This window comes from Microcebus murinus, chromosome 19 (assembly GCF_040939455.1).
Source record: "Microcebus murinus isolate Inina chromosome 19, M.murinus_Inina_mat1.0, whole genome shotgun sequence".
NCBI lineage: Eukaryota > Metazoa > Chordata > Mammalia > Primates > Cheirogaleidae > Microcebus > Microcebus murinus.
Window position 1 is genome coordinate 15,291,336 of NC_134122.1, and position 27,875 is coordinate 15,319,210.

The 27,875-nt window shown below is 43.7% G+C and overlaps 1 protein-coding gene across 1 annotated transcript in view; it reads right to left on the reverse strand.

Annotated features, from left to right (window-relative positions):
• The window catches only part of DNAH3 (dynein axonemal heavy chain 3), a 146,391-nt gene that overhangs the window by 2,647 nt on the left and 115,869 nt on the right, over positions 1-27,875 (reverse strand). The window contains exons 51-59 of the mRNA XM_012790154.3: positions 27,133-27,331; positions 21,123-23,264; positions 16,203-16,428; positions 11,585-11,829; positions 9,908-10,024; positions 7,087-7,241; positions 5,212-5,379; positions 3,472-3,614; positions 624-828 (exon numbers count right to left, since the gene is read on the reverse strand). Coding sequence (XP_012645608.2) covers positions 624-828; positions 3,472-3,614; positions 5,212-5,379; positions 7,087-7,241; positions 9,908-10,024; positions 11,585-11,829; positions 16,203-16,428; positions 21,123-23,264; positions 27,133-27,331 — 3,600 coding nt within the window. The remainder of the gene's footprint in view (positions 1-623; positions 829-3,471; positions 3,615-5,211; positions 5,380-7,086; positions 7,242-9,907; positions 10,025-11,584; positions 11,830-16,202; positions 16,429-21,122; positions 23,265-27,132; positions 27,332-27,875) is intronic.

Here is a 27,875-nt window from a genome sequence, read left to right on the forward strand (position 1 = left end):
TTCTCATTCTTCTTGAAACAGGCAGCCCTCTCAGTTTAGCTTATATTTTCTCACTCTTAAAATGAGGGCACATAGAAATATATTTCTACTTTAATAAAAGCACAGGTGCAAGCTGATGTCAGGGATACAATAGAGTGCTGAGGACTATAGCAGTGGAGAATATGTGCCTTGCCTTGTCTACACTGAGCGACAGCCACTCATCTCCAGCAACAGTTGCCATGCAAGAATGCAGGCCTGTTGTCTCAGGTCTCCATTTTTGGCAGTACAAACACCTGCATTTTTATGTGTAAAAATCCAGTGTTTATATGCTAGCTCGAAAAATTTTAAATTACCAGGCAGCCAAACCAAACCTATCTATTGGTCAAATCTGGCCCATTAGCCACCAGTTCATGACATTTATTCTAGTTCCTATTCCTGCCTCCATACCATAGGCTATAACCTTTTCAAGGGTTTTTAAAAGTCTCCCTCCTGTCCCCAACTCTGGGGAGACTGTTTCTAGGTGCTCAATACAGGACGCAGCATGGCTGTGTGCCCAATGCCCCTGCCTCTGATCTGTCATCTCAGAATGTCCTCTCCGCCTAAATGCACAGGCCAGGTGCCCAGGTACCCTGACTCCCAGGTACCTGGAAGAAGGTCAGGCGGGCCAGCAGGTCAGCCACATAGCCCCCCAGCGGCTTTAGTGATGGGTAGGACTTGGCTGCCCACATGGCTGGCACTTTACCCACGAGCATGCTATTGAAGACTTCCTCCAGCTCTGAGGACATCAGGACCTGTCCTTTGATGGCTCGGCCAAGATCGATAAGGCTTCTGCGAACCACTTTGGTCAGCCTGCAAGGACAGAGGAGCTAGCTGGGCCTGGCTCTCCAGTGGTCCCATTCTACCCATGTGCACTGACTCTAGGTATCCTTTTACTTTCCCCCCCTTTAAAAGGTCAGATAATTAATGTATAATTATTAATTGAGAAAAAATTAAATCATCTATTACACCCCCACCTAAAGATAACTTTGATGTATATTTTTTCCAGATTTTTCTCTAAATAAACACAATATATATATATATATATATATATATATATTTTTTTTTTTTTTTTTTTTTTTTTTTTTTTTTTGGAGACAGAGTCTCACTTTGTTGCCCAGGCTAGAGTGAGTGCCATGGCGTCAGCCTAGCTCACAGCAACCTCAAACCCTTGGGCTCAAGCAATCCTCCTGCCTCAGCCTCCCAAGTAGCTGGGACTACAGGCATGTGCCACCATGCCCGGCTAATTTTTCCTATATATGTATTAGTTGGCCAATTAATTTCTTTCTATTTATAGTAGAGACAGGGTCTTGCTCTTGCTCAGGCTGGTTTCGAACTCCTGACCTCGAGCAATCCGCTCGCCTCGGCCTCCCAGAGTGCTAGGATTACAGGCATTAGCCACCGCGCCCGGCCTACAAAATATTTTTTGATGGGATCATACTATATTATCTTTTTGCAATCTGTTTTTCTCTTTTAGCATATAGGGAACATCTTTCCAATTCAATGAATAAAGACCTACATTGTCCTTCGTAATGACTCCAAAGTGTTTCATTTTGTTTAACCCTTCCCCGATTGTTGAAATATATTATTTCTAGATTGTTGTCATTTTAAACAACATTGCTAGGAACAGCCATCCACATATCAATCTTTGTGCAAATTTCTAGTTATTTTCTTACTAAAAGACTTTCTGGGTCAAAAGGTGTGCACAGTTTTGAGGCTTTTGACTCATATTGTCTAGGTTGTTCCTTTTATAGACTATGAGGTGCACAACTGAGAAAGGGCAGCTGAAGGGCAGCCCAGCAGATGCCGAGGTTCACCTGCCTCTCTCTGGGCCTCTATGCTCTGAGGCCCAGCCAAGCCCAGAGGGAATTCACCTCAGGGTACCAAAGAATCTACCACCAGGAGCTTGTCATCGCCAAAGATTTATGGAATCTCAACCAAATGGACAGGAGAATGACCAAATGCAGGAAAAGAATTTCTGGATGTGTAACTTCTAAACATTCATATCAAGAGGAATTTAAGGTTCAGACATGTGCTTTCTAAGGAGTCAAGGGGCAAAGCTGCCATCTGAGGGATGACACCACAGACCTCTATTATACCTAAAGGATCACTCGCAAAATTTTACTTTCTATTCTTGCAACTATGAGCTCTGCTAGTTTCAAGGTTTTAGTAGCCAAAGAAGAAAGACACAATCACGGTTTCCCTGAATTGGAAGCTGAACTATTGCCTAATCATTTTGGGCTTCCCCTACCACTGAGTATTGTGGAGGAATGTTAGAGTTTTGCTCGAAGTGATTAATCCTGACCATCATTGGAAAATGAGTGGGTGCAGAGGAGAGAAGCCATTAGGCCTGGTGTCTGATTGAACAGACTAGGACTACAGTCCATCGTGCCAGGGTGTCTGCCTCACACCCATACCTTTTTTCATCCCCTTGTAACCAACTGCCTGCAGACGCTAGAGACTAGCCCTAACACTGGGGAAGCTGAGAAACGCTCAATAACATTCCTCCAGTTACCTAGTCCTCCAGAGTCAAGGCTGTCCCTAAAACTGAACAATGACTAATGAGGCAAAATAGAGACAGCAAGACGTGAAATATCTGGAGGAGCAAGAACTTTGGACTTGGAGGCAGAAGTGATGAGTGTTAGCCTGCTTGGCTCCGAGACCCATGAGACCTGCATCAAACCATGGTCATCTCTGGACCTCAGTTTCCTCATTTGGCCTAGATGGTCTTTGGTAACCCTTTCAGTTTTGACTATTTAGAAATCAAATCAAGGTGATCCCACTGGGCTCTATGCTATAGTAACTGGAGGAGAAAGAGGGACTAGAAGAGTAGGCCACAGATCCGTGGCCCCATGGCTGGCCCATAACACCCCTATCTCTGCGGCAAAGGCAATGGGATGAACTTCTCCCACCCCTTTCTACATTCGATCTGATTTCACATATTGGTTAAGCACTTGGGCTCTGGAATCAGACTGGGTTCAAACTCAGTTCTGCCATTGATGACTGTGCAAACTGGGGCAAGTTACTTAACCCTTCTGGATCTCAGCTTTCTCATATGTAAAATGATGGTAGAGGGATTAATAACTGTGTATATTTCGAAAGACTACTGTGTGGTTTGAATGAGAACCATGCATAGTGCTTAGAATCATATCTGGCACTAAGGGCTCAATAAAAGTAGCTCTAATGATTACTTTTACTATTAGCTTGTGCTTCATAGTGGTTTTTGCCTAACTTTATAGATGTCACATGAATCAATGGGAGAGAATGAATAGGAGTGCTATAACCATGGGTCAACACCTGCTGGTGGTGGCCCTATTTATAGCCCTCCCTATACATGGGGCAAACCACTTCCTCTACACAGCAACCCACTTTCAAGAAACCCTCTCAGTTACTACCCATTAGGTCCTTCCCCTCACACTCCAACTCCCAGGATTCCCGCAAGATCATCCAGCCTACCTGTTGAATCTGATGAGCTCCTGCCTCAGGACAGTGTTCATAGATTCCTCATAGACCACAGGGTACAACTTCATGACCTCTTCTAGGTTAAAGTCTTTGGGAAGCTTGGAGAGTATGTCCAGAGCTAGCTCCTCAACCACTTCCTTAAAATGCAGGCAGTAGAGAGGTGAATGAGAAACAAGCTCCACGGGCTGTGGCTTTGTCTGAGTAAACTTGAAGTAGGGGCATCTGCCTATTCAGACATGCTATGTCAGACCTCCCTGGGGACTCTCCCACAGAAGCCAATTCTGCCTCGGGGTGGGGAAAGGAGGGCACTCATCACCCCACCAGCTTTGGGGAGGACATCACCACTTGGCCCAGAAAGCGAAGATGCTGAGCAATGGGAGCCTTGTCCTCACACCTGGGGCAAGGGCCTGAGGGCCAGTAGACAAATTCCTGCTTAAGCAGGTAGGCTCAGGGCAACACTGATCCTGGGCGAGGGACTCCCAGGGGTCTCACAGCTGGCCCCTGACGACCAGCTCCTGGGGTCTGTGGGACTCTTTCTAACTACCAGTGACCCCGGGAAGCAGCAGACCATTCCTTAGCATTGAGCAAGAAGAGCCCAGGGCACTGGGCTTCGCTGCATAGGGAAGGGGACAGGCCTAGAGGTTCGAGGAGGAGAAGGACCTAGGTATGAGAGGGACACACAGCTCCGCCATCCTGTGCAGGTGGGAGGCTGGGATGTACATGTGCTTCCCTCTTCCCACTGGGAGGGAAAGTTCCACTCCTACACTGGGACACACTAACCAGGCTGGTTTCCCTTCATACCAATAACTACTTACGGCACATTGAACCAAATCAAGAAACCAAATAAGCAAGTTCCACAGCTGAGAGGGTTTGGACATGAGGTAGCTGGGAAGGAGGAGAAGGGAAAGGAAGGATAGGGGTGGGTGGAGTCAGGAGACGGTGGATATGGGTCTGCTTCTGCCTCTGGTTTTATGGAGGACTTGACACAGCTTATTTCCTCTCCCGGGGGTTGTTTCCCTTTCACTTGTAGCTTGAGTAGGGTGACTGTGTCAGTGCTTCACAAAGCGTGGGGTGTGACCGCTAGAGGTACCCAAAATGATTGTAGGTGTTTCCGCTACACAAAACAATATGATAATGTTGAATCATAGGGTGAAAAAGTTACTCTCTTTTCAAGTTTTGACTGTCTTTCTCTTTTCATTCCTCTTAAAGAAAAAGGCGCAGGTTAGTAGCAATTTCACAGTTCTGTGACACTTGCCTATCTCCCCCACCGACCCCCTGCCCTTTAGCAAGAAACCAGCAAGGCCTCAGCCAGAAACACCATCTGGAAAGAACCTCATCATTGTTTAGCTTTCATTTTCTTTTTGTGTCTGTCATGACTTCATGGAAACAATACTGGGTTTCCACTTAGGGTTCCAATGTACAGTTTTTGAAATAAATTTTTTAAGCAAAATAAAGTTAGTTTTAAAATATTATGTACATGGAGTATAGGTGATATGTGGATATAGTAAGAAATAACAATGTTTATATGAATAGTGGACATTTTGGAAACCCTAGTTCCCTTTCAGTCCTTTCAAGGACTCTCAGAGCTGAGACCAGAACACCCATCTCCTCCCTCAGGGGCCTGCTAGGCCGCCACTTTCTGCCTTCTTGGACATCCTGCAATCCTGTGTACCCACGAGATGGAAAAAACTGCCCAGAAGATTGGCTCATGTCCCTTGCCCCAAGCCTGCTTACCTGAGGGGACTTGCCACTCCCTCCCGACTGTCTAGGCAGTGTCAGCAGCACCCCTTGAAACAGCTGGTTGGTTTCCTGGTTGTCTTTGGTGATGTCTGCGTTCTCGTGGAGGCCAAACACTTCAGGGTGGGCTGTGATGGGCAGGCCCCTGAGGTAGTCGATATAGGTCTGGAAAGGAAATCTCCAGTTGACATAAATGCAGAGATCTGGGGTTCCACAGCTGACTCAGGGCTTAGCTGTACCCAACCTGAACAGGAATTGTTACCGAAAACTCGGCACTTATCCTCGAGGCCACATCAGAAGAATGAGAACAAGTAGTTTGGGGAGAAGGAAAGAGAAGTTTCATTACTTTGTCTGCAAAGGAGAAAAAATGGTAGACCTTCTCATCTCAAAATCCAAATTTTCTGAACATAAGTAGAAATACAGAGCTTTTAAAGGGAGGGCTCCTCCGTTCTAGGCTACTGTGGTTAACTGTTCTAATCCTCCCATCTCTGCCAAAGACAAAGCCTGCAGCCTCCACCAGCCGCCCACCTGGGCCCCCCAGGTGCTACCTGGGATGGCTGAGTTATCTCTTTTAACAAAGGTCTTAACCTGCTTCAGGGATGTAGGCCAGGCTGCAGTTCCCAAAAAGAGTGGGGTAAGTTTTAAAGAGACAGAAAATCTTTTTTATTCTTCAGGTCCTTCCCTTTGTTACATATTCACACTGATTCAGTAGCACAGGCCACACACACACACACACACACACACACACACACACACACACACACATGCACACACACAGGCTGGGCCAACACATCCCAAACTTCCTCATCCAGTTTTCTGGGGAGTGAGTATGAAGGCAGATGAAGCTGTGTATCTCTCCTCCCACCACTGGCTTCCTCTCTGCTCCCCCGGGATGCCTGGCTTTGGAGTCAGACAGAACTGAGTTTGGATCCTGGCTCCATCACAAGCTAATGGGTAACCTGGAGCTCATTATCTGAAACCCCCATTTCCTTATCTGTAAATGAAAAGACACATGAGGTTATAAAGGAATCAGGCCTTGGCATGTAACAGGTGATCAATAAAAGTAAGCTCTTTTTCATCCTTCCTCCAGATTTCTTGTGTTCATCTTCCCTTTCTCATTCCCCATCCAGTTTTTCTGTCCCTCACGTTTTTCTACCTTTTGTGCCTTTGTTTTCAGGCAGCAATTTTCAGTCTGCTTGCGACTGAGGGTTCACCTTAATCATCTTTCTCTCCCCTAAGCCCCTCTGGATGGACCCCATGTTTTTTTGTTTTTTTTTTTTTTGAGACAGAGTCTCGCTTTGTTGCCCAGGCTAGGGTGAGTGCCGTGGCGTCAGCCTAGCTCACAGCAACCTCAAACTCCTGGGCTCGAGTGATCCTTCTGCCTCAGCCTCCCGGGTAGCTGGGACTACAGGCATGCGCCACCATGCCCGGCTAATTTTTTATATATATATCAGTTGGCCAATTAATTTCTTTCTATTTATAGTAGAGACGGGGTCTCGCTCTTGCTCAGGCTGGTTTCGAACTCCTGACCTTGAGCAATCCGCCCGCCTCGGCCTCCCAAGAGCTAGGATTACAGGCGTGAGCCACAGCGCCCGGCCGGACCCCATGTTTTGAAAGACCTTTTCTTTTTTTTTTTTTTTTTACAGTATGTCATGAGCAGGTATGAAAGACCTTTTCTACCAAATACCCAGCATTCATTAAATAGTCACAGTGCCTCTCTTGAAGGCTTTTGGGGAATTTTGGAAATAGCTTATGGATCCAGGTCAGCTCAGCCCCTGAGCTCTCCTTGGCCATGCTGCAGCTCCATAGGCCATACAGGGACTACCGAGCCCCTGTGGGGGGAAGAGGTGGCCACCTTGTCCCACCCCTCACCTGGTAGGAGCCGTGGGGAGGGATGTAGTAAGTGTCTCCAGGAGCAAGTCTGTAATGGTCCTGCTCGATTTCCTTACAGTAGAACGTGGACAGAAGGGACAGCAGGAGACGCCTGTCTTTGTCATCGGTCACTCTGCCTCCATAATTACATTCCCCTGGGGACAACCAACAGAGGGAGAAGTTGAGCCCAGGGACAGTCATAATGAACTAGGTCTTAGCCTGAAATAGGGGATTCTTCCAGCTAAGGAGCTCTGCTGGCACACAGGATTGCTGAAGCTATGCTCAGCTTGGGAAGAGAAAGCCTATTTGATATTATGGCTACTACAAAAATAATATATTTCACCACATTAAAAATGAGAAAAGAGAGATAAACCAAAAGAAAACAATACAATCACTAAGAATTCCACCAAAGATAACTATTAATGTTTATGTATCTTCAAGACATTTTTTTCTGTGTATATGTTTACATACACGTGAAAGGCATTACAGAAATGTGGTTTAGGGCATAGACTTTGGCATGAGAACATCCTCAGTCCAATTCCAGCTCTGCCATGTAATAGCAGTTTCTCACTGGTCGAGAAATGGAGATAACTGTAGTACCCAGCTTACCTGGTTGTGGTTAAGACTGAGATGACGTTTATAAAGCATTTAGCATGATTCTCAGTGTACTGAAAACATTCCATTAATTATAGTTACTACAAAGATATATATTTTAGAAAATTGAGATTATCCTGTGTATACTACTTTGGCATATGATTTTCTCCACTCTGGTACTTCATCGTTAACATCATTCTCTGAAACTCAGTCTCCTCCACAAAAGAGAATTAGTTAATTCTTTGGAGAAGACATCAAATCCAGCTCTCTAACCCTCGACACATTTCCCAGTTGGTCCAGATTCAGAGTATGTGGGTGCCACCTGGCATTTGGTAGTTGAGGTCAACACACTAGGTCTGCAAGGAGGAGACACATGTGTGCATGCGTGTGTGTGTGGGGGGGGGGGCAAGGGCTCCCTGAAGGATGGGCTCAATCCCAATTACATCCCATTCCAGAAAGAGGCAGGTCTACAGACAGGAAACAGGAGGTAAGACCCAAGTTAAGAGGTGGACTCAGCTTTTCTTGGTCCTGGCTTGGAGGGGTCTAAACATCTTGGAGCAGAATCCTGGGTGGCTGGCTAAGGGAGACGCAAGGGACTCAGAGGAAGCTCATATCGAGTAAGTTGAGCCCTACAGAACCAGTTTTACCTTGAGCAGAGACTCCCACCAATTCATGCTGGAAATGTAGAGTGGGTGAGAAATGGACCTTTACTGTCTTACACTCTTATTATTTGGGGGGTGTTGGTTACCTTAGCCTCATTAGCCTATCCTGACTGGGACAGTTGGAAAGTGACTAGCTGGCTGGCACAGATGGGGAAGGTTGGTTCATGACCTGTGGGCAATTCTCTACTCAGACCATATCCCAGGGCAACTCTGCACTCACTCTGGTCTGGAGAGGAGCCCTGGGATATGTGTCCACATGGCCTGGAAGCCTAGGAATACAGCTTCCTTCTTGGGAGAAGTTCTTTTGCCAAACTAAGATGCATTGAACTTATGCTGAGTGTCACTTGGGTTTTGTTTTAGGGAACACTGTACTGAGTTAAGATCAGTGTGACCTTCTACAACTGAACTTAATCACTCTAAAGCACCAGTGACCAACTGTGGTCCAAAAAACCAATTTTTCAACCTTGGCCCTATAAGCATGTTGGACTGGAAAGTTCTGGTTGACAGGGCAGGGGGTGCAGGGAGCTGTCCTGTGCATTGTAGGATGTTCAGCAGCATCCCTGGCCTCTATTCACTAGATGACAGTAGTGATAGAGGCCCATTAGTTGTGACAAACCAAAGCATCTCCAGACACTGCCAAATATCCCCTGGGGGGCAAAATCACCCACAGTTGAGAATCACTGCTCTAAAGCCTCAGTCTCCTCAGCTGTAAAGTGGAGTTACTAACATGGAACACGCAAAATTGGTGTGAAGACTCAATGCATTGATTATGTGGATAAAGTGCCTACTGCATGCTTGGGAGGGATACAATTCCCTTTACATACAGAGCTGAAGAGGGAACTTGCCTGTGGTCTTAAAGATGTCCTAGTTTTTTAAATTAAGCTGCATTTTGACCTTTGGTCATGGTATTCCAGTCATTGAGCACATCCCTGTCTCTGGGACTACATGGTGTCTTCCTTGAAGGTAGTGATCAAGTTTTATACTTTTACATTCTTCTATTATACATTATGTACATCCTGGGTGACTGACTAATAAAAGGTTGCCAATAGATAGCTTTAATACAAAATAGCTAGTATTGTTTCTACCCCAGGATCACTCTGCCAGAAATGTTTTTTCCTCCTCTCCCCAATCCCTGTTCTTCTTCTACTTGTAAAACTCCTACTCGTCCCTCAAAACCCATCTCATGCCTTCAAGAAGTTTTTATGATCATCTTCTTCCCCTACCCCTGAGATTTAATCATTATTCTGTCTTTCTACTTCATAAATATTTCTCTTGTTGAACTTATTACTGCATTCTCATTTATTTCTTTATATTTTTCTCCTTTTGTAGACTGCAAGCCCCTTGAGAGTAGGGATTATATCTCAATTTTCTTTCTTCTTCTTCTTATTTTTTTTTTAAACAATATCCAGAATGATGACCAGATTAGTAAGAGCTCAATGTTTGTTGAATTAATGAGTGAGTGAGTGAGTGAGTGAGTAAATAAGTGAATGAAGGTGGGGCAGAAGAGCAGGAAGGTGGAATATGACTCTGGAAGTTTACAGTAGGAAAGCCTCTCCCATAAATACCTGTCAGGTAGGTCAGAGCATCAAATGGCACCTCCTTGTAGTCATTGAGAAACATCTGGATCTGCCGCATACTAATCCTCAGGTCAGATTCGTTGAATTCATAAGGAATATTCCAACCTGCACGAGGCAGAGAAGAATTAGAGGCTTCAGTGCTGAGAGCCTTAATTTCCTCTCAGAGATTGTGCCTGTGGAGTTAAGCATTCTTATGGACCAAGAGCCTCTTTCAGCCCCTTGAATATCAAGCACTGTGCCAACTATTAGCCTTGACATTTACCGCCAACGTGGGAGCCATTCCGCCTGAGAAAACATCCCTTCTAAAATCAATTTCCTTATGGACCTCCCCATTTGTTAAAGAAGATGTTAACATCCTGGGATTTGTGGAATGAGAATTATTCAGCCTGGCTGGAATACTGTGGTAATGCACAGAGCTCCAAAAATAACACTAAAGCATAGCTAGAGAGCAGTAGCTGCAATTGGGCAACACAGCCGAGTTGGTTTTGAGAATTCCCCTCCTTGCGCTCATGGGAAAACTGCACAGCCAGCCTTGAAGAAATGACTGCTTGGATTTCCAAGGGTATAATGACAAATGCCTGCTGGGGCCGGACAGTGACATACATGTGTGTAAACCGGGCCTGGGGCAGTACAGCAGAGTATGGGAGGGGGCTGTGCTCAACAAAGAAGTTTAATTTCCTACTAAACATTCATTCAAATTAAAAATATAGCAAAATAATAAAAATTGTGTGCTGGCAAATGGAGTACGATAGGATAGTTGGTTGTGAGCCAAACAGTTGCCTGGCCTTTTGGAGGCCTGGTGTGGATAGGAGATGGGTGGTGGGAGACGTGGTGTCAGAACACAGGGGCAGAGGGAACGTCCCCTGGGGCCGTCTCAATCCCCAGGGCCAGGGCGTGCAAGTAGAAGGAAAGGAAAAGGATGCTCAGAAGGAATGACCAGGAGGACAACATGCCTCTTTAACTCCAAAGAATGGCAGAGACTACCTCGAGGTAAGTGATTTCAAGGCCACTGAACAGAATCAAAGGCAGCCCATAAGTGAGAGAAAGGTAACCCAAGCCTAGAACCGTGATGATATGGGATTTGTGTTTAGCAGTTTGATGATCCACTCTCACACAAGAGTGTTAAGTTACTCATGAGTTAGGCCAAGCATAGGTGATGTTAATAAGGAAATACATTTTTATTTTTTTGAGAAGAAGCACAGATAGTTCTCACAGGTGTATTTTTGTCTTTCATTGTCATGCACAGGTAAAGAGAGCTGACCAAGATGTTATAAATCACCTGATAACAACTCCCTGGAGAATGGTGGTTGTGTCTGCGATAGGCAAATAAACGCCAAAAGGATAGAGCCTCTCATTCTCCCATTATCACATTACTTCACTCTTTAGGGGACCTCTGGCTTTGGAGCCTCACTTCTTTCCCTGACATTGACACTGATCCGGTTATGGGGTGTCCAGACTTAGCAAATAAAAATACAGGACCCTCAGTGAAATTTTAATTTCAGTTAAATTACAAATCATATTTTGTATAAGTATATCCTAAGTATTACATGGAACATACTTGTACTGTATTTTACTGGCAGCTCTATCTGAGTGCAGACTTGAACACACACTGCACCTGTCTGTGATTCTTCCCCCAGGCAGCCCAGGTGTGCTGTCATCGCTTACCCAGGGGCCCAAAGTTTCTCCTCTCTTGAACGATGGCATGGAAGAAGCAAAGGCCAAACAACAGCTTTTGCCACATCACTGCCTTTGCACAGCTTTGGAAGAACATGGGGTCTGAGATGGGATCATTGAGGTAGGAGCGCAAAAGATTGGCCCGAAGCCCTTTGGGGGGCTCGTTGGTCATTTTGATCCCATTCTGAAGTATGCTGACTGGAAACTTCTCTGACGGATAGCTGGTTAGCCAGAGTCTGGAAGAACAACAGACCCGAGTATTTAGAACAATGCAATAACAATCACAAAAACAACAGCTACCATTTATTAAGCACTCACTAGAAGCCAAAACCATGCTAGGAATTGAATATATGTCCTTTTATTTCCCTGAGTCCTCACAGCCACCTTGTGAGGAGGGTTTACTCTTCCCTTTTACCAGCAAGGAAACAGAGGCATAGAAGGGCAAGTAGGTTTTTCAAGGACACACCACTGAGAAGCAGCTGAACTGAAATGTGAACTAAGGACTCTCTGACTCCAAAACCCCTGTTCTTAGTCACCACACCACACTCCTCCCCTGCTGGACTCTCTTAGCAGAGATTATGGCTAAAGCACAACACCAGGCACAACTATTTCTAGCTTTCAAATACTCACAGCCTTGCTGCTAGGGGAGGAAATGGGGACCCTGCAGAGGACAAAAGACAAGCAAACAGGATACTACAGTACATGGTATTATAAAGTCAAGACTGAAAAGAGGGAAGAAAATAATGAGCTGTGGGGTTCCATGGGAAGAAGAGGTGTCAATGAGTTGGGGCAGCCAGACAAACACCACAGAGCAAAAGTCACAAACTGCAGCCCAGGGAGCTGAATCCAGCCCATTGCCTGTTTTTGTAAATAAAGTTTTACGGGAACACAGCTAGGCCTCTTCATTTACATTTTGTCTAAGGCTGCTGTCACCCAACAACTGCCTACAAGAAGCTGTAACAGAGACAATATGGCCCACAAAGCCAAAAATATTTACTATCTAGCTCTTTATAGTAAAGTTTGCTGACTACTGCCCTATAGGAAATGGTATTTGAAATGGATCTGGAGAAATAGGGAGTTCTTTCTTTAAAATACAAAAGTTTATGCCCATAAAAAATGGGAACATATGTTAAAGTGTTCAGAAGGAAATAAAATTGCTAATTTTATTGCCTATAGGTTAACAATTTGGCATATTGCATTCCAGGCTGTTATTAGTTTGGTTTTCCTACCCAAGCTCAGCTTACATATACATCATGGCTTCCTGTTTTTTTGGGTTTTTTTTTGCTTGTTTGCTAGACATTAGAGAGAGTTCCAACAGGTAGATTTGAGGATGGGAGGTTACTGGAGACACAGGACACAAGTTGAGCAGCCATGTGGAAGAGGGAGAGCTGGGACATGATCAGGCTCAGTGGGTAGTTGGCTGTGGTCCAGGCACAGGGCTGGGAGGGGAAGAAGAGGCCATAAACTGGTGGCCTTAGGCCTGACTTCAGCCTGCAGATGGGTGATTTTTGGCTCATGCCATTTGAACCCACACAATGCTGTAACATATTTTTAAAGTAGTTGTGAAATTTTAAAAATCTAGGGCTTTTATTTAAAATTCTAGCTTCCCATTTTCCCCTCAAAATCATCTGCTGGCCTGGCACAGTGGCTCACGTCTGTAATCCTTGCACTTTGGGAGACCAAAGTGGGAGGAGTGCTTTGAGGTTGCAATGAGTTATGATGATGCCACTGCACTCTAACCTGAGCAACAGAGTGAGACCCTGTTTAAAAATAAATAAATGAATGAAACTAAAAAATAAAAATAAATAAAACAAAATCATCAGAAAATCTGATCACAAGAAACCTGCATTCCCGCATGATAACAGTTAGCTAGTATTAGGCAGCACCTGTTCTTCTCTCCAGGCCATGTGCTCCCAGTTCACCACAGTCCTCACGATTCCCTACTGTCTGATACTGAGGCTGACTGCCCTTAAGGATGCTGGTGGACTGTTTCTTGTGTCCAGCCCTCTTCACTCATTTATGTTACATGCCTGGCCACTGTAGGCACTTGAGTTCATGACTTTTGGGTTAGGACCATATTTTAGTAGACCTTAAATGTTAGCATGAATAATTTTTTCTTCATTAAGTATGTTGCTGATGGTCAATGAATCCATGCACCATATCAACCAAAAAGAGCACTCTTGAAACGAATAGACTTTCCTTAAACTGTCCCCTTTGGAAGTCTTACATAAATACAAATCAACTGTGGCCTAATCTGACTTGGTAAATATGAACCAAACACTTTCTTAGTTTTAGGCAGACACGACTACGATGAAAATAACCGGCAAACTTTGCTTCCTAGAACAGGGATTGGCAAACTTTTCCTGTAAAGAACCAAATAATAAATATTTTAGACCTTGTGGGCCCATGTGGTCTCTGTTGCAAGTACTTATAACATGAAAGCAGCCATAGACAATATATGAATAAGCATGGGTGTTTTTCAAGAAAATAATTTATGGACACTAAAATTTGAATTTCATATAAGTTTTATGTGCCTTAAAATATTATTCATTAGGTTTTTTTTCCCAATTATTTAAAAATTAGTTTGCAAAGCTGCACCAAAAACTGGTAGCAGGTTGGAATTGGCCAACGGGCCATATTTTGCTGACCCTTGGCCTGAAATAAGAGAATCCCTGAACATATGAGTTCAAAGGGATTTTAATGTCTGTCTGGTTCATTTCATCATTCTATGAATACAAAAACTGGCGCTCAGCTTTGCTGGGCTTTAAACTTTACAAAAAACAAATAACTCCCCAAAGGCAATCACAGCAGCAACAAAAATAAATAAATGGGACATGATCAAACTAAAAAGCTTCTGCACAGCCAAAGAAATAGTCATGAAAGTAAACAGACAACCTACAGAATGGGAGAAAATTTTTGCATCCTATGCATCTGATATGGGACTGATAACTAGAATATACTTAGAACTCACAAAAATTAGGAAGAAAAAATCAAATAACCCCATTAAAAAGTGGGCAAAGGACTTGAACAGAAATTTTTCTAAAGAAGACAGAAGAATGGCCAACAAACATATGAAAAAATGCTCAACATCTCTAATCATCAGGGAAATGCAAATCAAAACCACAATGAGATATCACTTAACCCCAGTGAGAATGGCCTTTATCAAAAAATCTCCAAACAATAAATGCTGGCGTGGTTGCGGAGAGAGAGGAACACTCCTACACTGCTGGTGGGACTGAAAACTAGTTCAACCTCTGTGGAAAGCAATATGGAGATACCTTAAAGTGATACAAGTGAATCTACCATTTGATCCAGCAATCCCATTGCTGGGCATCTACCCAAATGATCCAATGACACTCTACAAAAAAGACACCTGCACTCGAATGTTTATAGCAGCACAATTCATAATTGCAAGGCTGTGGAAACAGCCCAAGTGCCCATCAATCCAAGAATGGATTAATAAAATGTGGTATATGTATACCATGGAGTACTATTCAGCTCTAAGAAACAATGGTGATATAGCACATCTTATATTTTCCTGGTCAGAGCTGGAACCCATACTACTAAGTGAAGTATCCCAAGAATGGAAAAACAAGCACCAGATATATTCTCCAGCAAACTGGTATTAACTGAGTAGCACCTAAGTGGACACATAGGTACTACAGTAATAGGGTATTGGGCAGGTGGGAGGGGGGAGGGGGCGGGTATATACATACATAATGAGTGAGATGTGCACCATCTGGGGGATGGTCATGATGGAGACTCAGACTTTTGGGGGGAGGGGGGAAATGGGCATTTATTGAAACCTTAAAATCTGTACCCCCGTAATATGCCGAAATAAAAAAAAAAAGAACTCTACAGCAAAATAGCCTTAAAGATAGTAATACCTCTGCTAATTACTGATCCTCCCTAAGCTTCAGTTTCCTAATCAGTAAAATGGTGATAACCATAGCTATCCAATAATTGGGGTTGTAAGGATTAATAAAGGAATGCATGAAAAGCACCTAACACAGTAAAAACAAAAAACAAAAAAACAACAAATAACTGTTTCCAATGTTGATAAAATTCCATGGAACCCAAGAAATACAGGATGGGGGCAGGACAAATGGTACCATTTGTACACATAAGATTTTTTTTTTTAGGCAAATAATAATTTTTAAAAATCAGACTTGCCAACATTTAATCTACCTTCCCAGACACATCTCCTATTACCTTCACCAACAACTTCTCACAGCATATACCCCTGAGTCACAGGAAACTTCTTAGTATTTCTATAATACACCTCTTTACTTTTACAAATGGTCTCTCTTCTGCCTGGCATATCCTTCCTGGAAAACTCCTATTCATCTTTCAAAACCCCAGGTGATTGTCAGGCCTCCAGGCCTTCCCCAACTTTCCCATCTTTTTTCTGTGCTCCATGGTTCTGTTCAAATAGCAATTATAGCAGGTTTTACCTAGTGCCAATGTTATACATCTATGGGCTGTCTTCTGTTAGACTGAGGGGTTCTTAGGGGCATGACTGGACTTGTTCATCCTTGCATCCCCAGCTGCCAGCATGACATCTGCAGGTTGGGTCCCAGAGACAGGCAGTGGTGGGACAGTATCTCACCTGAATTTGACATTGGTGTTCTCAGGAATAATCACTTCCTCACAGATCTTCTCCAGTGCAGGCATCCAGCTTGTGGCCAGGTGGCAGTTCTGTAAGACCACCCAGGTCCCATCTTTGATGGCATTATTGATCATTTTGGCAGCAAAAGGGCCTTGGCCTTGGCCAAGGGAGATGGTCTGTGTTTTGGTACCTCCCATACCAAGATCATCAGCAAACTTTAGCAGCCCTGAGACCAGGAAGAAAGGGGGTTTTTGAAAGAGGACAGGCCAACTTAGCCCATAGTAACAATAACAACAAAAAAGGAGGAGTTACATTAAAATTTTGGATTCAGAAATTCACTGGCTTATGTTAATTACAAAATAAATGTCTCTCTACTAAAGATTTAGACATATGGTAAGATGATGGATGAGGCTATAGTCAATTTCCCTTTTGCTCTAAACACATAGACATTCTTGATTAAAAAAAAATTACCCAAACTGAAAAAAAAAAGTCAGGGTTTGAAAGAAAGAGAAATTCCCAGGTGCTAAACATAAAGAAGAAAACTCAAAAATAGAGAGATGAGTACATAACCAAACAACTATAAACTGAGTTTTTACTTATTTATTTTAATAGGAAATATATGTATTTGTGCAGTGAAATAAGTAAGTCTCTTTCACTGACCTCAGAGGTAGCCAGTGTTATTAGATTTGTGAATCCTTCTTGAGATATTTTATGCATTTAAATAAATGCATATATACTATTAAACTTACATTAATTTTAGAATAGCGCATTTTCTTTTTCTTTTTTTTTTTTTTTTTTTTAAAAAATAATATATATATATTTTTTTTTGAGACAGAGTCTCGCTTTGTTGTCCAGGCTAGAGTGAGTGCCATGGCGTCAGCCTAGCTCACAGCAACCTCAAACTCCTGGGCTCCAGCGATCCTTCTGCCTCAGCCTCCCGAGTAGCTGGGACTACAGGCATGCGCCACCATGCCCGGCTAATTTTTTATATATATATCAGTTGGCCAATTAATTTCTTTCTATTTATAGTAGAGACGGGGTCTCGCTCTTGCTCAGGCTGGTTTCGAACTCCTGACCTCGAGCAATCCGCCCGCCTCGGCCTCCCAGAGAGCTAGGATTACAGGCGTGAGCCACAGCGCCCGGCCCGCATTTTCTTTTTCACTTAACAATGTACCTTATAGATCTTTTCCACATCAGTACATATATAAAGACCTTATTCTTTTGTAGCTATACCATTGGAAAATAGTATACCTTATTTAACCCATCTAGAGTTTTTTTTTTTTTTTTTTTTTTTTTTTTGAGACAGAGTCTCACTTTGTTGTCCAGGCTAGAGTGAGTGCCGTGGCATCAGCCTAGCTCACAGCAACCTCAAACTCCTGGGCTCGAGTGATCCTTCTGCCTCAGCCTCCCGAGTAGCTGGGACTACAGGCATGCGCCACTATGCCCGGCTAATTTTTTTTTTTTTATATATATATATCAGTTGCCCAATTAATTTCTTTCTGTTTATAGTAGAGACGGGGTCTCGCTCTTGCTCAGGCTGGTTTCGAACTCCTGACCTTGAGCAATCCGCCCGCCTCGGCCTCCCAAGAGCTAGGATTACAGGCGTGAGCCACAGCGCCCGGCCCCATCTAGAGTTTTAATGTCCATGGGAGACACAGATTTACACTCAAGAGGTAGGGAGCTGGAACTGAGATGCTTGTATAAAGTGAGGATTCCCAAAGGGCTGTATCTTCATGTTAGGAAGACCAGAAATCTGGCTTCCAACTCAAGGAAACAACATGGAAAATTGTCACTGGCCTGGAGCCTGGATGAAAAAAACAAACAACTCCCCAGTGAAAAATCAAAACACAGTTTATGCCATATGCAGATGAGGGGTGTGAATTCACAGTACTCTGTGTTGTGGGATTCCCAAACTGAGAAATTGCCCATAAAATTGATCCAGAATAGGACCCCTCCACACACCTAGCATCACTGTTTGCATATGCAAAATTGTTTTGTTGGGACACTCCTAAAACCCAAGGTATATGAGACTCCCACAAAATAACACAAACTTGCCTACTGTGAACTCACAATAAAGAACACAGACTATGTAAGGAAGTACATCACTGTAAGGGATAGTCAGCACATAGAACAATCAGAATTAATATGCCAAAGATTATATATGGTCTCTGTTATGGGCCGTATTGTGTCCCCCTAAAATGCATATGTTGAAGTCCTAAACCCCAGTACCTCAGAATGTGACAGTAGAGTAGTTAGAGACAGGGTCTTCACAGAGGCAATTAAGTTAAGATGGGTCATTAGGGTGGGCCCTAATCTAATGGGACTGATGTCCTTAGGAGAAGAAGACATTAGGACACAGATACAGACACAGAGGGAAGACCATGTGAAGATACAGTGAGAAGATGACCATGAACAAGCCAAGAAGAGAGGCCTCAGAAGAAACCACCTCTGTCGACACCTTGATTTCAAATGTCTAGCCTTGAGAATTGTGAGAAAATACATTTCTGTTTTTTAAGCAACCCAGTCTGTGGTACTTTGTTAGGGCAGCCCTAGCAAAGTAAGATAGTCTTTGAAAAAGACATATTAAAAAAAAAACACATTTATACATCAGCAAAGAAGGAATATAAAACAATAAAATTCTGAATGCTATTACAAAATATATACAGATTTGGAATGAAATAAATAAAACTGTTAGAAACGGAAAGCATAGTTATTAAAGATAAAAACTCAAAGCACTGATGAAAACAGCAGATTAGATACAGCCAAAGAGAGGATTAGTAGACAGTAAGGTTTACAATCAATGATCTACCCAGTAGTAATAAGCATGTCTAGCATCCATACTGTGGTCTCCAAATAGCAGTGTCTGCTGAAAGAACTGGGGTTCCTTTGATAAATAGTCGTTTCAAAGTCTGGGGCAAAAAATGTACAAGATGAGACTGTTGGATACCATAGTTCTAGAAGGCAAGGAAGCTATCAAAACCTACTGGGGTTATGTGAAAAGGACACAGACATAAAGGTGATTTTTCTTAAAGCACTCCAGGTGATTTCACATTAGATGAAAAGCTGATGGGAAACTTCATAAGGTAGGAGTGATGTGTGGAGGGCTGGTTCACGTTGACAATGCCTGACCCCACCGATCAGTCTTAATCAGAAAAGGAAAGATAACCAGACACAGTATGTACTTCCTGATGTGCAGCTCTAGGAGGGACACAGTACTGGTGACGTTTCCTGTGAAATCATCCAAGCTGAATCTGATTGAACTTCTAGAGTAGACAGAGGGGCAGGAATAGGCTAAACGAATCACTGGATGTGACCAGCCCATCCTCTACCAGCACAAAGTCATCATTATGTTATATTCATTTGTCATCATCGAGTCATATTCTGACTTCCCCCCATTTCTCTGCTTTTCTTTTCTTGGTTCCCTCTTAGTTTCTCTTTTATAAATCCTCCCCCTGAAGGACATAGAGGGAAAAAAAGCAAAGACAACCCACTAGAAAGGGGTCATGAATTGCTCTGTGACAATAACATGCTGATGCTATACAGGAACCTGGAAGAGGTACCAGGTACCTTCTTTTGAGGGGCAGAGGTGCTGGCTTCTTATCCGTGTGAGGATACATGCCAAACTCCTCAGCATCAGGGAGAAGGTCAATCTTGCATTTCTGGTACTCTTTCTTCATTCAGCAACAGAGAAAACTAGGGAGTTGAGTTCCCCCAGCAGAACAGAAAATGAATCTATTCCTAATTAACAACTCAAACCCTTCTATATGTACCAATGATTTCTGGAAAGATATACAAAACTGGTAAGAGTGGTTACCTCTGGAAGGAAGAGAAGGAAGATGTACCTTACTTGCACTCCATACCAGCTTTCTCATCCTCGTCACGGTTGACATTCTAGGCCAGATAGTCTTCTGTTGGAGGAGGCTGCCCTGTGCACTGTAGGATGTCGAGCAGCATCCTTGGCCTCTATCTCCTAGATACCAGTAGCACCTCCAAGTTGTGACAACAAAAATGTCTCCACAGATCACCAAATGTCCCCTGATGGGGCAAAATCACCCTTAACTGAACGACGAGCCTATATCTTTTTGCCTTGTTTGATTTTTTTTGAATTATATGTGGTATTAATTAATTAACTTACTTAATTCAGAGATGAGGTCTCACTATGTTGCCCAGGCTGGAGAGCAGTGGCTATTCACAGGCGCAATCATTGCGCACTAAAGCCTCCAACTCCTGGGCTCAAGTGATCCTTCCACCTCAGCCTCTAGAGTAGTTGACACTATAAGCGTGCACCACCACACTTAGTTTCTAATTATTTAAAAAAATAAAAATTAAAAAAATTAAGGAAGCACTGGTTAGAGAAAATAAAAGGCAAAGATATAAACTGGCAGCCTGCAGGCTGACTCTGGCCCTCGGCTTGACCTCATAAGGCTTAAAAAAAAAAAATTGGAATGAGTTATCAAGATTTAAGCATGGGTAAGTTCTGCATTTTTTTTTTTTTTTTTTTTTTTTGAGACAAAGTTTCACTCTGTTGCCTAAGGCTAGAGTGCCGTGGTGTCAGCCTAGTTCACAACAACCTCAAACTCCTGGGCTTAAGAGATCCTCCTGGCTCAGCCTCCCAGAGTGCTAGGATTACAGGGGAGAGCTACCACGCCCAGCCTGAATTTCTATCTAATGTCTCTTGAAAAATCAGATGATCTGGCAATTCTGGGCTCACATTCTCAGATGGCACAATTCGTGGGTGCTAAGTAGCAGCTGCCCCCTCTAGGTGGGAAAAGAAGTTTTCAGTGGCTTCACCTTAGCTTGTTAACTGGTTGGCCTTCAAAGCCATCTGAGTTTGAGATCCCTGTTGTAAGGAACATGCTATTGCTATCCATCCACACATTCTGGGCTTTTTATGTTCCTCATACGACATTCTGTCCTTACCTGCCATTGGGTCTGCGCCTGGAGACAACACAAAAATCAACGGTGCACAACAACTGGAATCATTGTAGGATCCCTGGAGATCAAATGTGGGGGCTTCGATAAATATCTTTCCCATGTGGTCAGTAATGAACTCCCGAACCGCCGGGACAATTTTGTCAGGCCGCAAACATCGGAGTATCACCATCTTCTCCAATCCTTGAAGCAACCCCCAAGATCCAGGGAATAGTTCCTCATGGGGCCAGGCTGAGTCATAGATGGGCTTCCATTCATCTAGATGTTGCTCCAAATGTTCCATCAGGCCTTTCAGTTTAGGCAATGCAGACGCACGGACAACTTCCGACCATGCCTTCTCAGACAGCCATTCAGGAGCCGGGTTGGCGAAGGGGTTATCCAGCGCGACACCTCCAGTTAGAAGGAAGTACCAAACTTCCTCATTAATTTCTTCTTTCTCTTTCATGATGCCGATGGTCAGGAGGAGAGAGAAGAGAAGCTTGTCCTTCTCAAACAGAGAGCGGCACACATTGTTGTAGATGCTTAGGGTGAAATGCTCAATGATGTACCCGATGCGCAGATCCAGCTCTTCGCTCTTGAGGCTGTGGGCCAGGGAATGCATGTAGAGGTTAATGAACCATGTCAGGGAGTACTGGTACATTGGCTCGATGTTGGCCAGCTCGGAGATACAGAAGAAGATGGTGGCAGAGTGGACAGCCACTGGCTTGTAGCCCATCCGAGTCTCGTCAATCTGCATTTCTGTCATGGAAGCTATGTGCTGTTTCTCAGAGATTTCTTCAGATAGCTGTTTGGAGGAGGACAAAATTTTGATGGCAGTTTCGTCCTCAAGGATGTTGCCCTCGGACAGGGAGAGGACCTCCAAGATCTTATCTTCAATTTCCTTTAGCTGCTGCTTGTTCTTGGCACTTTCCACAATCAACTTGTTCTTTACTTCTTCTAGTTCTGGCTTCTCCTTGGCAGCCACGATGCCAAGCAACTGATCTTGGAGACCCAAGGGGGTGATCATGAAGTTGAGGAGACAAACTTTCACGGCGACTTCCGGGAGGTAATGTGGGTTCCTCAAACGTGTTGTGATGTATAACTTAAAATCCCTGGAGTATTCGATGATATTTTCACCCAACCTCATGTATTCAACGCCTTGCTGCTTGAATGTTGCCTTGAGCAAGATGGGTTCAATAAAAGCATCTAGCTCTTCTCCAACGTTTTCAAGTAAGACAGGGGTGCCAAACTGCAGAGCATTTTCCAGCGTCCTCACGTAGTTGCTATCAGAGAACTTGATGACAGACAGTTTATTTGCTTTCTCCATGTTCTTAATCCACTTGTTGGCCTGCCCCTGAGGGTCAATCATTAAGGCCCAGCGTCTGGAATTGGTCACAATGATGCCATTGTCAATGGAGAAGGAGTCAATGGGAAGGCCAGCAATCTGCCAGGCACGGATTTTTACAGGATCCCCTAGTGTGTTGCTGAGACTGAAGTCATTGGAGCCAGGGATGACCTTGTCTTTACATTGGGCCAACCACTGCTTTTGGCACTGGGCCCGATAGTCCACCGTAAAGGCGCCCAGGTAAGCCACGGTCCCTGAGGACAGTAACACGTCCCCTGTCAGATTAGTGTAGCGGATCCCCAGCTGCCGGGCTGCTTCTGTCCATCTGTCCTTCTCTCCCCCAAGACCACTGATCAGCTTCTCTGCCCTGATCAGCTTTTGGGAGCAGATTTCAATGTTTTCCTCCAAGCCCATTTTCTTGATGTTCATCTCCTCAAATTCATCATTCAGAGCCTTGAGACGATCTTCCACCAGCTTCAGCTCTGCTCGTTTCTGGTTCAGCTTTAGCATCTGCACGTCCAGCTTGCCCTCTGCCTCCTTCAGTCGCTCCCGTTTGGGAGCTACCACCTTGGCCACGCGATCATATACCTCCATGGCCCTCACCCACTTGCACAGGCCCTCACAGGCAGATGACACATTTTTAATGACAGCTGGCTGGAATTCTGGGTGATCGATAAACCTTTCCCGAATCCGCTTCATGATCAATGGGGGGATGTTGTCCTTGTCATATGTCTTAAGACTCTCTAAGAATTTCAGATCTCCAAGGATCTTTCTTGATACCCCCCAGTAATCTTCTATCATCTTACCTATTCGGTACAAGAGACAGAGATCACTGACTTATTAAAACATTCTGGCTGAGACTTAAAATTCTGCAGTGGCTACTGCTCATATTTGAGAAGAAATCCAAGCTCCTCATCATGGTCTGGGAGGCCCAGCTGACCTCACCTACCTCATCTCTGCCTCACTCCCTAGACTTGGGTTATGAAGAACCTTCCTTCAATACCTCCATGATCCCAAGTGCTTCATGACATGAGTCCTTTACCTATGCTGCAAATGCTGCAATGGCATGTATGGACTCCTGACCATACATCAGGCTTCACTTTAAAAGCCACCTCCAGGGAGAAGGACATCATTTTCAATAAATGGTGCTGGGAAAATTGGATAGCTATATGCAGAAGAATGAAATTGGATCCCTATCTCTCACCATATACAAAAATTAACTCCAGAAGGATTAAAGACTCAAATTTAAGACCTGAAGCTTTATAAATTCTATAAGAAAACCTAGGAAAAACTCTTTTGGACATTGGCCTAGGTAAGGAATTTATGACTAAGCACCCAAAAGCAAATGCAACAAAAACAAAAATAAACAAATGGAACTTAATTAAACTAAAAAGCTTCTTCACAGTGAAAGAAATAATTAACAGAGTAAATAGATAACCTACAGAATGGGAGAAAATATTCACAAACTATGCATCTGACAAAGAACTAATTTTCAGAATCTACAAGGAACTCAGACAACTCAGCAAGAAAAAACAAAACAAGTAACTCCATTAAAAAGTGAGCAAATGATATGAACAGGCATTTTTCAAAAGGAGATAGACAAATGGCCAACATTTATGAAAAAATGTTCAAAATGAAGCATCAGAGAAATGTAAATTAAAACCACAATGAAACACTATCTTACTCCAGTCAGGATGGACATCATTAAAAAATTAAAAGACAATAGATGTTGGTGTGGATGTGACGAAAAGGAAACTATTATACACCGTTGGTGGGAATGTAAATTAGTACAACCTCTATTGAAAACAGAATGGAGATTCCTCAAAGAACTAAAAGTAGATCTGCCATTCGATCTAGCAATTCCACTACTGGGGATCTACCCAAAGGAAAAGAAGTCATTATACCAAAAAGATACCTGCACTCATGAGTTTATCACAACACAATTCACTATGGAATCAACCTAAGTGTCCATCAACTGATATATGGATAAAGAAAATGTGGTATATGTATATATATATATGATGTATAATATATATTATATAATGTATATATAATATATAATGTGTATATATATATGTGTACATATACACTGTGGAATACTACTCAGCCATAAAAAGAATGAAATAATGTCTTTTGCAGCTATTTGGATGGAACTGGAGGCCATTATTCTAACTGGAGGCCATTATTCTAAATATCTCAGGAACGGAAAATCAAATACTGCTAAACTTTGGGTGTGTGTGGGAAAATCAAATACTGCTAAGATTTGGGTGTGCATAGTCATATAGAGTGAATCATAGACTTTGGAAACGAAAGAGGGTGGGTGGGGGGGTGAGGGATGAAAAATTAGCTGTTTGGTACAATGTACACTTGGGTGATGGTTACACTAAAGCCCAGATTCACCACTATATGACATATACACGTAACACAACTCTACTTGCACACCCTAAATCTATTGAAATAATTAAAAAAAGTCATCTCCATAGAAAGGTTTCCTTAGAATTCTTTTATAAGGGAAGGCCCCTTCAATCCTCCCCCAGAAGTTTCTTTTATCTCGCTTGCTAGAAGGTCCATTCCCTTTATTACATTTATTGCAATGTGCAATAAAGTTTTATAAATAAAATAAATATAAAATATAAAAATATATTATAAATATAAAAATATAAATATAAATATAAAAATAAATAAAGTTTTCATTTACCTTCGATTGCCTACCTCTCCCTCAAAGCTGTAAGCTCCTGCTATGTGTACTAGAATCTGGCACAACACCCAAGACTCAGTTATCAACAAATATGGATTGAATGAATGTTACCCCATTATCCCATTCAGAGATGGAGAGGGCAACAGGAGCCCCAGCCTGTGGGCGTGTGTTTTGAATATTCTTTCCCAAGTCTGGGAGGCAGGCTGGCTGGAACTCAATCATTCCTAGTGCTGAATAGTGTGAGCGAGTGAGGCTGTGTCCATGTGAGAAAGAGTGAGGATGAGGGGAACGGCTAGCAGGCTTACAACTGGACAGAAGGCTACCCAGGGCCTGCCCAGAAACAAAGCCGGGCCCTGATTTTCCTTAGCAGCCATCATGCTAACAACTAATCAAGTGAGTTCCGATCCCATCCTGGAACAGTGTTCCTTTTGTTGACATGTTGGAATAAATTAGGGAGCTTTTTTGGCTCATGGAACTTGGCAAATTCAGGCTCATCAAAAAAGTTATACTCTGAGACATGCATTGAGTACAACAGGCCAAATGTGGCCATTCTGAATTGCAAGCACAGCAACCAGTCAAATGTTTCCCAGGAAAGTTTTTGTTTGCATTCTGGCAAATGATCTGCTCCATTTAAATGCAAGGGACCCCCAAACTAACTCAACTGCTCTTTTGCTCCATTCTAATATACTCACTAAATTCTCTGGATTGGGTAAATAATACACGCAGCTTGCTTTAATTTTAATTTAATGACAGGTTCTGTACTCATCTTCAGTAATACAAGATGACAACCGACATTCACAACCTGGCTATGCTTTGTGTATCTCAGCAGGTCTTAACACTGGCTGCACCTTAGAACCTGCCAGGAGCTTAAAAAAAATCCTAGTGCTCAGGCTACATCCCAGATCAGTGGAATAAGACTGCCTAGGAGTGGAGCATGGGATTCAGCATTCCTTAAGCTCTTCAGGTGACTTCAGGGTGCAGAAGTCCCAGCTAGCTCATCCTTGCTCAGGCCAACTTATTATACCCCAGCTGCTTCCTTAAAGGATCCTCTTATAAAGTCCACTCCCTGCTCAACTGTTCCTGATCACCTTTGCATCTTCTTCATGTGGTTGTTGGGTTGAAACTGGCCAGAGAAGAGGGAATAGTAAGCAACGTGAGGCAGGAACCACAGTGTTCCAACTGAGAAATTAGGAATTTCTAACATTTCAGAAGGAATGAAAGAATAGTAGGACTGTCCCTGGGACAGAAAGACTCAAAAGGCAGGAAGTTGAACTGGAGGTGGTTTTTAAAGGCCTTGTTCAGTTCTAAGGCAGGTGTCTTAATATAATTCCCTACATCTAATTTTAAGGAGAATGAATATTCACCTATTAATGTTTCTAGGCTCAATGGTATAAGGAGCTTTCCTTCCTCCCTCTCCTATCCCTTTCCCCCCATATCTAAGTCTCTGTATCCTTTCTCTCTCTGTTTCCCTGTGTCTGTCTTTCTCCTGATTTCTTTCCCTCCTGGTCTCTTTCTTCCTATTCATTACTTTTTTATGAGTGTGCATGTCTGTGTGTGTCTAGCTGTCTGGGTCTCTCTCCATTTATCTTCAAGTCTCTTTCTTTCTCTGGCTCTCTCTCTGCTTCTCTCTCTCTAGCTTTGTCTCTCACCCCTACACAACCCTGTGTGTCTTTGCTCCACATCAGCTCTTATGTGTACCTGACCTTCATTTTTGTATTATAACAATGTGCAGGCAGAGGCCTTGACTAAGCTCAGCTCACCCACAGATACCTGCATTTTCCCAACTGATTGAGAGGAGTGGTTGGTGAAGAAGTGTGAGAGAGGTCTCTGGTGCACATGCATATCCTGGAGCCTTTCTTAACTCCCGCAACCCCAGGGATCCTGCCTGCAGGCCTGGGGTGGGGTGCTGGCACCCTACTGCCAGGGGAGAGCAGCCTGTGCAGGCATCAGGGTCAGGTGGGGGCAGGGGGGCTCACCGGAGCCACTGGGGTCTGGCTTCCTCTCTGGTTTCAGCCCTTTCATGACACAGATGCTCTCCATGACCAGCTTGACAGGGCCTGGTGGGTTCTGCATCGACTTCACCAGGGAGATGTCGGCAGGATTCAGGGTGTCTAGTGCAGCCAGCGCAGCCTCGAGTGCCGGCATCGCCTCGGCCAGGTCCCCCTCACATTCGATCTGCAGGCAGCACAGGGACAAAGGGGATGAGTGTCAGTGCCCGACATACCTGGAGGCGAGGCAGAGCTCCACTCCTGGAGGAAACAGAGGAAGCAGCAGGAGGTACGTCCTGCCCCGATGCCCTTCAAGGATGGTGTCTTCCCTGGAGCTCCGCACTCAAGGGTGGATTGACTGTTGACAGCAGCAGGGACTTGGGTGTGGTCTTCTGGGGCTGTGGTTTGGATGTCCTGAACATTTGAGCATGTACCTTGCTTGTGATCTTAAAGACTGAAGCTTTTAGTTTTAACATATTCTAGAGAGATGTATGAACTGGGTGACTTCACACCCACTTATCAGAGTTGAGAGATGGAGCAAAGAATGAGGCTTCGGGGTTGAGTGACAGTGTTGGCAAGTTTAGGGAGGAAATAAGGCATGAGAGGTGGGAGAAGGCTAAGAATGGAGTAAGGGTCCAGAATGTATTGCACACCCTCAGAGATGGGGTTGGGGTGCAGTCAGGAATGGGGTGAAGCTTGGGGAAAGGGTATAGCTGTGATCCTCAACCCCT